We start from the raw sequence: 12166 nt of genomic DNA, 5'->3' as shown, positions 1-12166 counted from the left end.
TGATGTCTGAAGTATGGGGAGGAGTCCTAGGACCAGCTCCCTAAAGTCTTCATGTCTGAGTCCAAAGTTCCTTCATCTGGCCCTCTTCACTTCCCTGCTATCACTGCCCTCCCCACACTCCCACCCTCAAGCCGACATCAGCCCCTTGTTGCCCTCAGAATAGACTTTATTGACTTTAGCCAAGGGCAGGCCGTGAGATGGGGGTCCAGAAAGAGGGGTTTTGTAGGGCTTGTAGGGCAGCTATGTCCTGGGGGCCAGGTTGGTTCTGAGGGGCAGAAGGCCATGCACCCACTCACATGGCCGCTCCAGAAGGGTCTGCCACAGCTGCCTCTCCTCAGGTGTGGAGTCCATCCAGGGCACCTGGAGCCCATAGCTGCTGCCTAGATGTGGGCGGGCAGGGGTGGAAGACACGGTCACACTGGACACCCCAGGTCCCAAGGAACACCTGCCTGTTCCCAGATCACGCACTATTGCCCTCATGTTCTCCGTGGACACCAAAGCTCAGGAAAGGACAGAGAAGCGCCCAGGGCCACATGTCAAGCCCCTGCCTCCTAGCATCGGGTCCCCCCAGGGCTCTGCCCCACTCACCGGTGCCCAGGCTGAGGCGTGTGCCCCCCAGCTGGCGACTGGCCAGGGGCCCATGGTCCCAGAGAGAGAGCTCAGCACAGGCCTGGCGCAGGTCAGCAGGACCGAAGCCATCATAAACCATGGTGTGATTGAACGTGGGGCTGAGGCTGCGTCGCACCACCCTTGTCCGTTGGCGGCTGGCCTGGCTGTCATCAGGCAGCACCAAACTGTGGGGGGGTGGGGGGGTGGGCTGGCGTCAAGTGGCCACCCCCTCACCCTCCCCAGAACCAACCAGTCACCGAGTCCTACCCATACTTCCTCATAATGTCCATGTCCTCTGGCTCCTGCCTGAGAACTGGCCTCAAACCCTCAGTATCCTGGGACCTTTGCGCCAACCTCCTCTCAGATCTCCTGCCTTTAAAAGTTACAACACCTATTCACAGGACCCCAGAGTAATGTCTCTGAAATGCAGTTCTGCTACTTCTCAGCTCAGTCCCCTTCACAGCCCCCCAGAAGTAGTTTCCAAACTTTTTAAAGCCTTGGAGCCCTTTCTGCAAGACAAAAATATTACTCAGAAGTACAAAACCTAAAAGAAAAACAATGTCTTTTGTTGCATCAAGGCTGGGGACTCAGAACCTCACTGGCCTGCCTCTATTTTACTCTCTGAGGGTGGGACAGCACCTGGAGGCACCCCTAGAATTCCTCCGGTGCTTACTTTCAAAACCACTGAACTGCAAGTTCAGGACCAAACCCCACAGCCTGGCTTTCCCTGAGACCTCCCAGGTCTCAGCCTCAGCTCTCCAACAAGTCCTATGCTCCAGTCACTGAAATGCAGCTGCTCAGAGGAGTCCTCAACTCTCCTGACTCCAGGCCTTGGCTCAAGCTGTCCCCTCCACCTCTGCTCAGCGGTCAAAGCCCAGAGTGGGGAATCAAGGGTGGGTGATCAGAAGGGGTTTGTTGAAGGTGGGGAGCTCCACTGCATGAGAAGGGAAGGGAGGCGGGGAAGTACCGATGCCCCTCACCATTGTATGTAGGTATCCAGGGATCCTGGGCGCAGAGGCACGAGGTCCTGAGCTTCCTTCACCCAGAAGTGCAGCTCCCCACTCGAGGGCAGTCCTGCGCCTGCGAAGAGGCTCGGCTCAGGCCCTGCCCCAAGGACAGACACTTGTCCCTCACCCTTGCGGGACAGAGATTCCCCGCCTCTCAAGGCCTGTCCAGCTTGGCCTCTCGCCGGCGGTCACTCACCCTCAGAGCCAGCGGGCACGTACTTGAGGGACAGAGAGAGCAGTCCGCGGCTGGGAAGGTCGTCGGGAGAGGGCGGGACCTGCGAGAGGCGGGCTCGTCAGGGGGTGGGGACAAAGTCCTAGGGAAAAGGGGCCAGAAGGGAGCGGAGTCTCCAGACACCGACGGGGCGGGGTCTTGGAGGGGGCTGCCGAGAGAACGGCCTGGGGAATCCGAGAGCCCTGCCACCGGCAGTCAGGGACAGACCTCTGCATGGGGCCCTAAGGTTTCGAGGCTGACGGGGACTGGGGGAAAGACCTGTGCGGTAAAGGCGGGAGATCTGCGCCGCGGGTCTACCCGCGCGGGCCAGCTGCTCACCCGGGGCTGCAGGGGGAGCCAGGTGGGTTCGGAGTCCCAGTCCCACGTGTCCAGGGGCACTTCGACTTCGCCCAGAAAGATGTTGCGACCCAGGCTTTCGCGGTGCCACACGGACAGGCTCAGCACGCGTCCCCGGAGCTCGGCCTGCGGGACAGAGTACTGGGGACAGGAGGTATGCTTTAATGAAGCAGCGTCGATGGCCCCGGCCTCAGTGTTGCGGGAGTGTTGGCTGGGGCTTATCCTACCACGCTCCTTGCTGGAAGGAATCCTGGGGAACCCCGGACGGGTATTGATGGGGGTCGGACTAGCGCCGCGCCCACCTCTAGACTGACATGTTGGAGAGCGCGTTAATGCGAGGGCCTCCCTGCCGTTCCTCCCCTAGAATGGAGGACTGGAACGACCGACAATGACGACACCATGGCTGCCCCCGACACCCGGTCCCCGCAGGAAGGGGCGTTCGGTTCCTTAATGGGGGCCCGCCCTGGCGTCGCGGCCTCACCCAGAGAGTCTCGTTGAAGACCGGGTTCAGATTCCGTTTCTTCACTGAGGTCTTGCGCTTGCTCTGCTTATCCGGGAGGAGTTTGCTTTTGACGTAGCTGGAGCGGGGCAGGTGAGGACCGGAGGTGAAGGGGGACCCCTTTACCCCTCCAGCCCCTTCCAGCGCCTACTTCCCAGTCACAGCCGGGAACGCAGCTTCGCGTGCCAGGCCTCGTGCAGCGCTTTACAGGAGTTACCTCACCCAGCTCCCGCGTCTACCAAGAACGTTATTCCCATTTTGAAGATGAGGAAACTGAGGCCAAGAAAAGCGGTGGGGTTGGGCAGTGAGAGCGGCTCCCTAGCGCCCCTCCTCGCGGGGTCAGACACTCACGGGTCGGAGCGGCGGCGCCGGGCGGCGGCCAGGCCCTGGCACTGGATCACGTGCACGCGCAGCTGGGCGTTACCAGGCTCGTAGCGCAGCGCGAAGTACAGGGAGCCGCGCACCTGCACCGCGCCCGCCTCCGCCTCCCCGGACAGGCTCGTTCGGCTGCTGCTCAGCTGCGGGCGGAGGACGGGGAGGTCAGGGCGGGCTGCGGGGCTCACGTCGGGGCCGGGGAAGGGGAGCGCGGAGAGTTCAGGTGGGAGTCGAGGGAGGTAAAGTGAGGTAGCTTGCCTGGAGGCTGGAGTGTCAGGTCCGGGGGTCAAGGGAGGGGTCATGCAGGGGCAACGCCTCGGGATACGGGGAGGGGAGGCGCACCCCACCCCCACTCCAGGCCTTCTCCCTCACCCCCTCACCGTGGAGGAGTTGAGGCTGGGCGTGGAGGAGCTGCTGCTGAGCACGCGGTCGAGTGACAGGTCGGGCCCCGGGGCCTCCTCCCCATTCTCCAGGATCTCGGACGCCTCCTGGGTCTGAGGAGGAGGTAAATGACGGGGGCGCCCCCTAACCTCCCGCCCCTCCCGCGACCGCTCTCGGTCCCTAACCGCTCGCAGCCTCGCGCAGCTGCACTCCCCGCCCAGAATCCACTCCGGGTCTTGAGAGCAGCCGCGGGCCGCTCCCGCCTACCTGGGCAGGCGGGGGCTGCGGCTCCTCTCCCCTCGACGGAGGCTCCAGCTCAGGGTCAGCCTCCTCCGCGGCGAAGGCCTGAACGCCCCCGGGGCCAGGGGCTGGGAGGGGCACAAACAGCTCAGCGAGCCCCTCCCCAGCCCGCCCCGCCCCTGAGCAAATTTGGAGGGACTGGCTGACAACCCGCATTCAGACCCCAGTGCTGCCCTGCGGTCTCCGGTGGAGACCACACCTACCCGCCCCCTAAGCAGGATGAGGAAGGTGAACACAGGTGGCTGGGGTCACTTAGAGCTGCCTCTGATCCCCGCAACTTCTCTGTGCCCCCAACACACAACTTCCCACTCACCTTCTTGGGCCTGGGGCTCCTCTTCATGATCTGAAGCCTTTGGGGGGACATATGGTGAGGGGAAATCAGGTCCCTGAAAGAAGCAAGGGGTAGAAGTCACAGAGGGGGCCAGTGGTGAAGGGGTCAGAGGTTCCAGCTTCAGATTCTGCACTGCCCTCAGGGCAGAGCTGGCAACCAGCTGCAGGACAAGTCTGGCCTGTACTTTACACCCCTTCACACTTCAGGGCCTGCCCTACCTAACTCCCAGGGTCCCATTGGTGGCATCTGAGTCTTGGACCTCACCCAGCTCAGTCCACCCCTAGTAACCAATTCAGAGTTTCCCTTAGAGGATGGGCCCACACCCCCATTTGACAGAGGAGGATGACAGAGGCCCAGGCCAGGGTCTCCTAATTCTCAGGCTGGGCTCTTTCCCCAGCACATCCCACCTCCATGCCAGGGACACTGTACATTCATTCATTAGCCCATTCAGTCATTCATTACTCACCTCAGCCTCGCTGAACCTCTCTTGGGGGGCCTCGTCCATGGGGAGCCTGGGAGGAGGGAGAGGTATAGTCAGAGATGGGCCCCAGGTGACTGGGAGGCACCCTCCACTCCCTGCCATGCCTCCTCACCTGGGCTCCAGTGCCTCTTCGGTCTCTTTCCCAGCAGCCTGTGCTTCCCCATCGCTGCCCTGAGCCTGGTCTCCTGCACCCAGGTGAGAGGTTCTGTGAAACTCTCTTCTCAGGATGTCTGGCCCTTGGAGATGCCCACCCACCTCCTGTAGCCCATGGAGGGGTGGTGCCCACCCAAAGTCACACAGTGCCAGGGGCAGCTGGAACTGAAACCAGGGGCCCTCTGTCCTTGTCCACATACACCCGGTGACCTGGGCTGCCCAAGGCGTGCCCCACTCTGGGGAGCTCCTCTCACCCCTGGAGCCCTTCCTCCTGCGGATGGAGGCACGAACAAGGTCAGAGCCAAGGTGGGCGTGGTGGTGCCGCTGGAAGCGTGCTTCCTGGAACCAGTCGCCTGTAAGGATCTTCAGCTGCCCAGGGTCTGCCAGCGATGTCCGGAGCTTGCTGGAGGATGGGGGAGGGCGTGGCTGTCACCACTCATGCAATCAACGTTATTGCCACCCACCCTGTGCCAGGCCCTGTACCTGGGGCCGGGGGTACAACAGCCAATCAGACTTGATCCCTGCTTTGGAGGAGCTCAGGTTGGTGGGGAGACTGAGTCCAGAATGGACAAGTACACTATAGTGAGGTAGAGCCATGATGTATGTAAGAGGGCCAGCTTTGTCTGTGAGAATACTGGAGGGCTTCCCAGAGGAGGTGACATGTGAATTGCTCTTAAATGACAAATTGGAGTTCTCCAGGTAGAGAAGAAAAATAGTTATCATTCATTAAATGACTGTGTATAATCCTTCCTAATTCTCTGAGGTAGGGCTCGTTAGCTCCATTTTACAGATGAGGAGGAGAGTGGTACTGGGGAGGTCCAAGGTTACAAGCTAGGAGTTGTCTGTCTGTCCCCAAACACTACTTGTAAGTCCCATGCTGCTCTGCCATTGTGCTCTTCCAGGCAGGAGAAACATCATAAAAGCGAAGGGTGTGTTTGGGGACCTGTGGAGCACCCAAGTGGCTGTAGTGGACATTCTGTGTATGTGTGTCAGGGGGTGAGGCTTACTGGTGGAAGAGGCTGGCAGGGTCCAACCAGGGAGGCCTGTGGACCACGCTTCGGAGCTTGCCCCTGACAGGAGATGCTGAGGAACCATGTGAGGTTTCAGGAGAGGATATTAAAGACAGATCTGGAGAGTCCCAGCTGCAGCATGGAGGGTGGGCCAGAAAGGGCGAGCCCGGAGGCAGGGAGGCCGGCGAGGGAGCTGGTGCAGCCACCCTGAGAGAGGTGATGAACTGAGCTGGCCAAGGGTGGAGTGGACCAGTGGGCAAAAACAAGACCTACCCAGATATCTGACAGGCTGCACGTTGGTAGGGGAGAGGGTGGGAGTCACCCAAGCCCCCCAGTGGCTGAGGCCCCTTCCTCTGGGGCTCCCTTACTCTGCCTTACCTGACCCGTCCCTCCTCCAGCTGGCGCAGGCAGGCATCTCGCTTCAGGACCTTGGCAATAGCCTCTTGCTCCTCCTCTGTCAGGAAGCTGAGATCCAATAGCCCATCAGCCTCAGGCTGTGGCTCATGTGCCATGAGGAGGCCAGGCAGGGACCAGAGCCCCTTTTGAGATGGGTGGCCCCTCTGGGGCATCAGCTGGGGCAGCGGCCAGGCTGGGCACACATGGCTCCCTGGGGGCAGAGCAAGGGTCAGGTAAAGGCCTGCCCATATACAGGGCACATCCTGGAGCCAATTGCCTTTTCTGCCCAAATATACACGCCCCCCATGGTGGGCGGGGTACAAGCCAAGGAAGGCTGAGATCAAGGTGGCATGAGATGCACTCGTGGACACATGCACACCGACACCCATGAACATACTCAGGGACACACTCAAAGACATGTAGAGACGCACATGCGCACGCTGATACATGTAGATATAGTTCCCCACAGTGAGATGCACACCTGCTCACACGTGCACACTGACACCTATATAAAGACAGGCTCGTGCATACCCAGTCCCCCATAAAGGGCCCTATGTAGTCATAGGCCCAGATCCATGTCCAGACCAAGAGATGTACGTAACATATCCTTAAACCTGCACACAGGCGCACGCACACGGGAGACAAGGACCCACAGGTGGGTTCACCTATACAAGAATAAGTCCAGGGACAAAGACCTGTCCTTAGATATACACAAATTGCACACACTTTTGCACATACTGCATCCCCCAAACTAGATGGTGAGCTCCTTGAAGTCAGGGACAGGGCCTCATCCTCAAAGCCAGAACTGTGCACACAGCAGATGGTTAGTAAAAGTCTGCCTAGTTAAATGCAGAAATACATGCACCTGCACACATGGGAAATGCACACACACGAACACGCAGCCAGACACACAGGCGCACACACATATCTGCTCACCACCCTGCCCCGGGAATCTCCCGACTTGGGTCCTTTCCCTCCACCCTTCACCTCCCTCCACCCTGCTCTGGCCTATTTGGCCTTCCTGTCTGAGGCAGCCTCCTCCCCAGCTCACAGCCTAACTTCCCCAGAGGTAACTGCTGCACCTACTCCCATGGAGGCCTCCAGCCCAAGGTTGCCCCTGCTGCCAGCCCTGCCCCCTGGCCTGGAGCCCCTCCCTGGACCCCTTTACTCTGGCCACATGGGTTCCCCACGCCCTGACCCAGGACCTGGCTGGGGTGGGACCTGGTGGTGGAGGCCGAGTGCTGCAAAGCAGCTAAGGTACCATGGTGACTCCGGAAGGAAAACATTTGCTCAGCCCCGAGGGGCGTGTGGACGTGGCAAGGAGCCTGTGACTGGGCCGTGGGCAGAGCCGTGGTCTGAGCCCACTGGGCGGTCTCTCCTCTCCTCCCGCCCCTTTAGTCCCCTCCCTCCCGGGGCACCAGGCAGGGCTGAGATGGGAAGAGGACGCTCAGCGGGCAGGTCCTGGCTTGTGCCTGCCGCCAGCCCGCACTCTGTGCCCTCCCAGCTGAGTCAGCGAACCCCTCAAGCGAGCCCTCTCCCCCTGCTGCCCCACCCTCACCCAGGGGGGACTGGGTGTCTCTATCGGGTGTCGTGTGTGACACTGTGGAAATGCCTGTGTGACCGATGTTAACAGCATTTCCTGAACATCTACTGTGTGCAGGTCCTGGGTGTTGCAGACGCACTGTTTAGGGCTCTTCTGGGGCCTGGTGTGTGAGCCTGTGTGGCTGCCCCTGTGTTACCCGGTGCCACTGTGAGTCTCTGTTCAGCAGGCGTCTGCAGACCGTGGGATTTGGGAGGCTGTTTATTTTGTGGGTGTGAATGTTGTATCACTGCATGTGTGTCTGGGCACCATGTCACAGTGTGGTGCTGCATGGGGGACTCTCGTCTGTGTGATATGTTCTGTGACTTTCTGGGCGACAGCGCGGTGGGGTGTGTGCGCATGTGTGTATGTGTGACTGGGCTGTGTGTTGTGGTGTGTACTCTGGTGCCCTGGGGGCCACCAGGTGTGTGTGTATGAGTATGGAGGTGGAGGGACGTTCCACAGAACTGACCCTCCCCGCCCTTGTCCTGAGGTCTGCTTGGGCTGGGCTGTGGGTATCTGAGCCCAGGGTCCCCAGCAGCACACCCCTCCCTGCAGTCCCCTCTGGTTCCAGAGGCAGAATCCAGTGTCTGGTCTTCCCCACTCTGTTTCAACACTTACGGGACAGACCCATTGGTCAATTCAAGGGTCTGTCCATCTGTCTGGCTGTTCCAGCCCCAGACATGTTCCACCTCCCCGACCCCTGGGTCCTACAGGGTGCTCAGGACACCAGGTGGCAGTGCCCACCCCTCGGGACACTGGCAGGGGCCCTCTGGCCCCGAGGTGTATTACCTGTAGGGGTCCAGTATGGAGGGGACACCTTCGTCGGGTAACCCCGGCTCCCCTGCAGCTGAGTTTCAGGGACCAGAAGAAGAGCAGTGAGGGCCTAAGGCTGACTCAACCGGCGGCCCAGCGGAGTGGCTGCCCCACTGAGGAGGAGGAAACACCTTCTCACAGGGCCTGATGCAAAACCGGGCCTGGACTCCCGGCTCCCCAGGGGCGCGGCCTGGGCTTTCAGCAACCCCAGAGCAGGTTTGGTGGGTAGGAGATGCCTGGGGCTTGGCCCCAGCTCCTCTGCAGACTTATTCTGTAACTCGAGCTGGCCCCAACCCCTCAGAGCCTTGGTTGCCCCATCTGTAGAATGGGTAGCAGCCTCACCCTGCCCACTAAGGAGCTGATAGGAACTTGCTTTGAAAGCAAAGTTAGAAACGTTTCTGAGAACCAGGGTGGTGGAAGGATTGCAGACTGCAGCCAGACAACCCTGAATAGTTCCTGCTGTGCCACTGTGTGACCTTAGGCAGGTCTCTCAACCATTCTGAGCGGCACTTTCCTCCCGTGCAAACTGCAGGGAACAGGGTGTGAAGAGCCTCTGAGGGAAATGAAAGTGCTTGGCACAAGCTGGCATATAGGAGGTACCAGGTGTTCCCGGGCCAACAGAGTCCCCTCCATGTCCACATATGCCTCCCAGGAAGTGCTGGCCTCAGCAGAGCTGCCCTCTGTCCCCTCTGCCACCCTGGGCCCCATCTGTCTGAGGAGGCCTGGATTCTTCCAGGGCCAAAGTGAGGCTCCCATACCCTCCCTCTGTCCGTGGGGAGCCCCTCTGAGCACCCCCCATTCTGCTCCCGCATTCTTCCCCACCCTGAGAATAGGTTGGGCCCTGGATTACATTTGCTTTGGGACCATGAGCCGAGGCCACAGCAAAGCTTCCGGATGCCCCCAAGTCTGCTTCATTTCAATCTGCCTGTCTTGCCCCACCTGCACCATGGCTTAAAGATCAGAGGGCACCTCACAGACCCCCAGGAGGGGAGGTGGGTAAGGAGTGGGCTTACCCCACTCCTCCTCCCCAGCATCGGAAGTGGCTTCGGAAGGTTACCACCACTCGGAGCCCCTGACGGTCCCTCCTCCACCCCCAGCCCAAGGTCCAACCTTCCCCGTTTATTTTTGCAAGTCAGTCTTATTTTCTGAGCCTCTTTTCCCTCATCTATTAAATAGGGGTAATAACCCCTCCTCAGACGGCTCTCACCACAGTTCAGTTAGACCCCTACCGGCCCTTAATAAATACGCAGAGGCATTTGTAGATGCAATAGCCATTGAATATCCACTGTGGGAACGGCTACTGTGATGTCCGCCTCCTCTGTCAAGTCTCCCGGACTGGGAGAGGAGTGGCCTACAGTACCCTCACCCCTTCCCATCATTCTGTCCTGGCTCCTCCCCAAGGACGCTTCTCTAACCCTCCCACCTCTCGGCTCTCACCATGGAAGGCATCAAACTTCACTGTCTATTCTTCTGGCTTCTAAACTCCCTTCCTCTTTCTGATCTCCTGTCCTTGCCTCTGTGACTCTCCTGGACCCCTCTCCTGCTGTCTTCTCAACCCCAACTCCTCTGTGTCCTCCCCACCTGAAACCTTCTCCTATTTCCAAGTTTCCACTTTTGTGAAGAGCCCTCATGACCTGGCCCCCAGGCCTCCTAATGCTTGCTGCCACTCGTTGGACTCTCTCCCATCTGTCCCCCACCTCTGCCACCCTCCCACTGCCCAGGTTTCAGTCCCTGCCCAGCCTCTCCTGGAAGCCTCCTCCTCCCTGTCTCCTGGCCTCCACACTCAGCACCCCACCCCGCCCCAGCCCTTCAGTGCACAGCTGTCAGAGGGCCCTTTCAGCATCCCACTTTTATCTGTCATTCCTCAGCTTTGGAAGGTGCCAGCAGACAACCAGGGGAACCCCCTGACCCTTTACCAACTCTACTCCAAACCAGCAGGAGTCTCACCTCCCAAGACAGTCCATCATCCTTCGGGCTGCCTGCCCTCTCAACCCAACCCTCAGGGCCCTGCCTAGTTCTGGCTGGTCCTCATTTCCTGTCTCCTACGTCCTTAGAGCCCTACCTACGGGCTCTGCTTCCTGTCCCTTCAACACCCAGACCCATTTGTGCTCCCAGCTCCTCAGCTGCAGAATGCCTTCCCCATCCGTCGCAATCCCTGCAGGGCCTTGATGCTCGGCACTGTGGCTGGTCTCCAGGCAACACCCCCTGGCTAAGAGTTCCCAGGCCTGGTTAAAATTCTGACTCTGCCACATGGCCTGTGGCCTTGGATCAGTGACAGTCTCTGTAAGCCTTACTCTCTCCATTTATGAAGCAGGGACAATGGCAGCCATCTCCTGGGACTGTCGTAAGGAGATTCTTTTCTCTTGCCTCCAGCGCCCACTCTCCCTTCTTGTCGGTCACAGCCCCACCCCACTTTCCCTCGTGTGCTCCAGTGGGGCCACCTTGCAGGGTGGTTCCGAATAGGGGCTCTGGAGCCTGGCTGCTGGGTTTCAACATGGCTCCACTCTTCCTACCCCTGTGACCTCGAGCAGGTCACGTCACCTCTCTGTGCTTTTTTTCATCTTAAAATGGGGATGAGGGGCTTCCCTGGTGGCGCAGTGGTTGAGAGTCCGCCTGCCGATGCAGAGGACATGGGTTCGTGCCCCAGTCCGGGAAGATCCCACATGCCGCGGAGCGGCTGGGCCTGTGAGCCATGGCCGCTGAGCCTGCGCGTCCGGAGCCTGTGCTCCGCAAGGGGAGAGGCCACAACGGTGAGAGGCCCGCGTACCGCAAAAAAAAAAAAAAAAAAAAAAAAAAAAAAAAAAAAAAAAAAAATGGGGATGAGAGCACCTACCTCATGGGACTGTGGCGAGGATAAATGATGTACTTTATCAGCACATGGTGAGCACTCAGTAACTTGGTGATTTTTATGGTACCTGTTTATGTCCCATCACCACACGGCTGCTTTAAAGTTCTGCTGGGTGAAAACAGGCCTTAAAGCTTTTCTGTCCATTTTGCTGTGGTGTCCTCCATACCAGAATTTAACCCCAACCCTTAGGTGGACCCATAGGCAGAACAGATTTTTGAAAATGGAATTGCTCTGAAGAGAGGAGGGGCCACCTCTGTCATGCCCTGGAGAAGCTCCAGGCTTGGAAACCACAGCACCGCAGGGTCTGGGATGAGCTGACGGACACTTGATCCAGGGCCCTGAGGGCCGCAGCTAGAGCTGTCCCCAAGGCCATCCTCAGGGTGAACACGAAGGGCTCTCAGGATTCAGAGACCAAATCCTTTGCTAGTTCAACTAAAGTGACACCTGGCATAGGGCAAGGTTAGGAAAGACTTCACCAAGGCAGTGGCTTTTAAGCTGGGCCTTGAGAAGGAAGGGCATGACTTCAACAGGTGGGAAGCAAAGGACCAGAAGTGGGTGGGTGTTGGAGAGCAGGTGCTGCCCTATCTCAGTAGAGTGGGATGCATGGAGAGTGAGAGTGTGGGGTCCCAAGGGCCATGGAGTAGAGGCACCACGGAGCAGGGCAGCGACCGGATCACTGGGGGTGAGCACGGGGAGCTTGGCAACGTGATCAGTGGATACGGTGGGGGCCGGGTCCAGGGCCCTGGTCTGTCAGCACTGACTCCCAATCCTACTGCCAAGTTCTTCCCAACAGGGAATATGGGAGGGGTTTCA

The 12166-nt window shown here is 59.3% G+C and overlaps 1 protein-coding gene across 4 annotated transcripts; it reads right to left on the bottom strand.

The window, feature by feature from the left end:
- Positions 1 to 148: 148 nt before the first annotated feature.
- SYTL1 (synaptotagmin like 1) lies at positions 149 to 8612 on the bottom strand. Of its 4 annotated transcripts, none has more exons than XM_032613156.1 (15): positions 8482 to 8612; positions 6093 to 6321; positions 4959 to 5107; positions 4664 to 4736; positions 4537 to 4582; positions 4053 to 4125; positions 3707 to 3807; positions 3439 to 3552; positions 3035 to 3201; positions 2666 to 2762; positions 2167 to 2325; positions 1813 to 1891; positions 1590 to 1689; positions 589 to 794; positions 149 to 380 (listed from the first exon to the last, which is right to left on the bottom strand). In XM_032613156.1, the coding sequence occupies exons 2-15, from the start codon at positions 6281 to 6283 to the stop codon at positions 241 to 243; spliced, it is 1695 nt and encodes a 564-aa protein (XP_032469047.1). In that variant the 5' UTR covers positions 6284 to 6321; positions 8482 to 8612; the 3' UTR covers positions 149 to 240. The 4 variants fall into 4 exon arrangements, with proteins under 4 accessions (XP_032469047.1, XP_032469039.1, XP_032469029.1 ...); XM_032613148.1 differs by lacking the exon at positions 8482 to 8612 and adding an exon at positions 7332 to 7415; XM_032613138.1 differs by lacking the exon at positions 8482 to 8612 and adding an exon at positions 7316 to 7358.
- Positions 8613 to 12166: the final 3554 nt, after the last annotated feature.

The sequence above is a fragment of the Phocoena sinus genome, chromosome 1, assembly GCF_008692025.1.
Source record: "Phocoena sinus isolate mPhoSin1 chromosome 1, mPhoSin1.pri, whole genome shotgun sequence".
NCBI lineage: Eukaryota > Metazoa > Chordata > Mammalia > Artiodactyla > Phocoenidae > Phocoena > Phocoena sinus.
Note: the sequence above shows the minus strand (reverse complement) of the source record. Positions and strands in the feature narration are given on the sequence as shown.

Bases quoted from the DNA above. Each gene is read 5' to 3' on its own strand.
- SYTL1 (XM_032613156.1), bottom strand. From the start codon at position 6,283: ATGCCCCAGAGGGGCCACCCATCTCAAAAGGGGCTCTGGTCCCTGCCT. The intron at 2,763-3,034 runs GTGAGTGTCTGA...GCCCCGCTCCAG, and splicing joins CGGCGCCGCCGCTCCGACCC to CTACGTCAAAAGCAAACTCC. The intron at 1,690-1,812 runs GTGAGTGACCGC...GCCTCTTCGCAG, and splicing joins CGTGCCCGCTGGCTCTGAGG to GCGCAGGACTGCCCTCGAGT.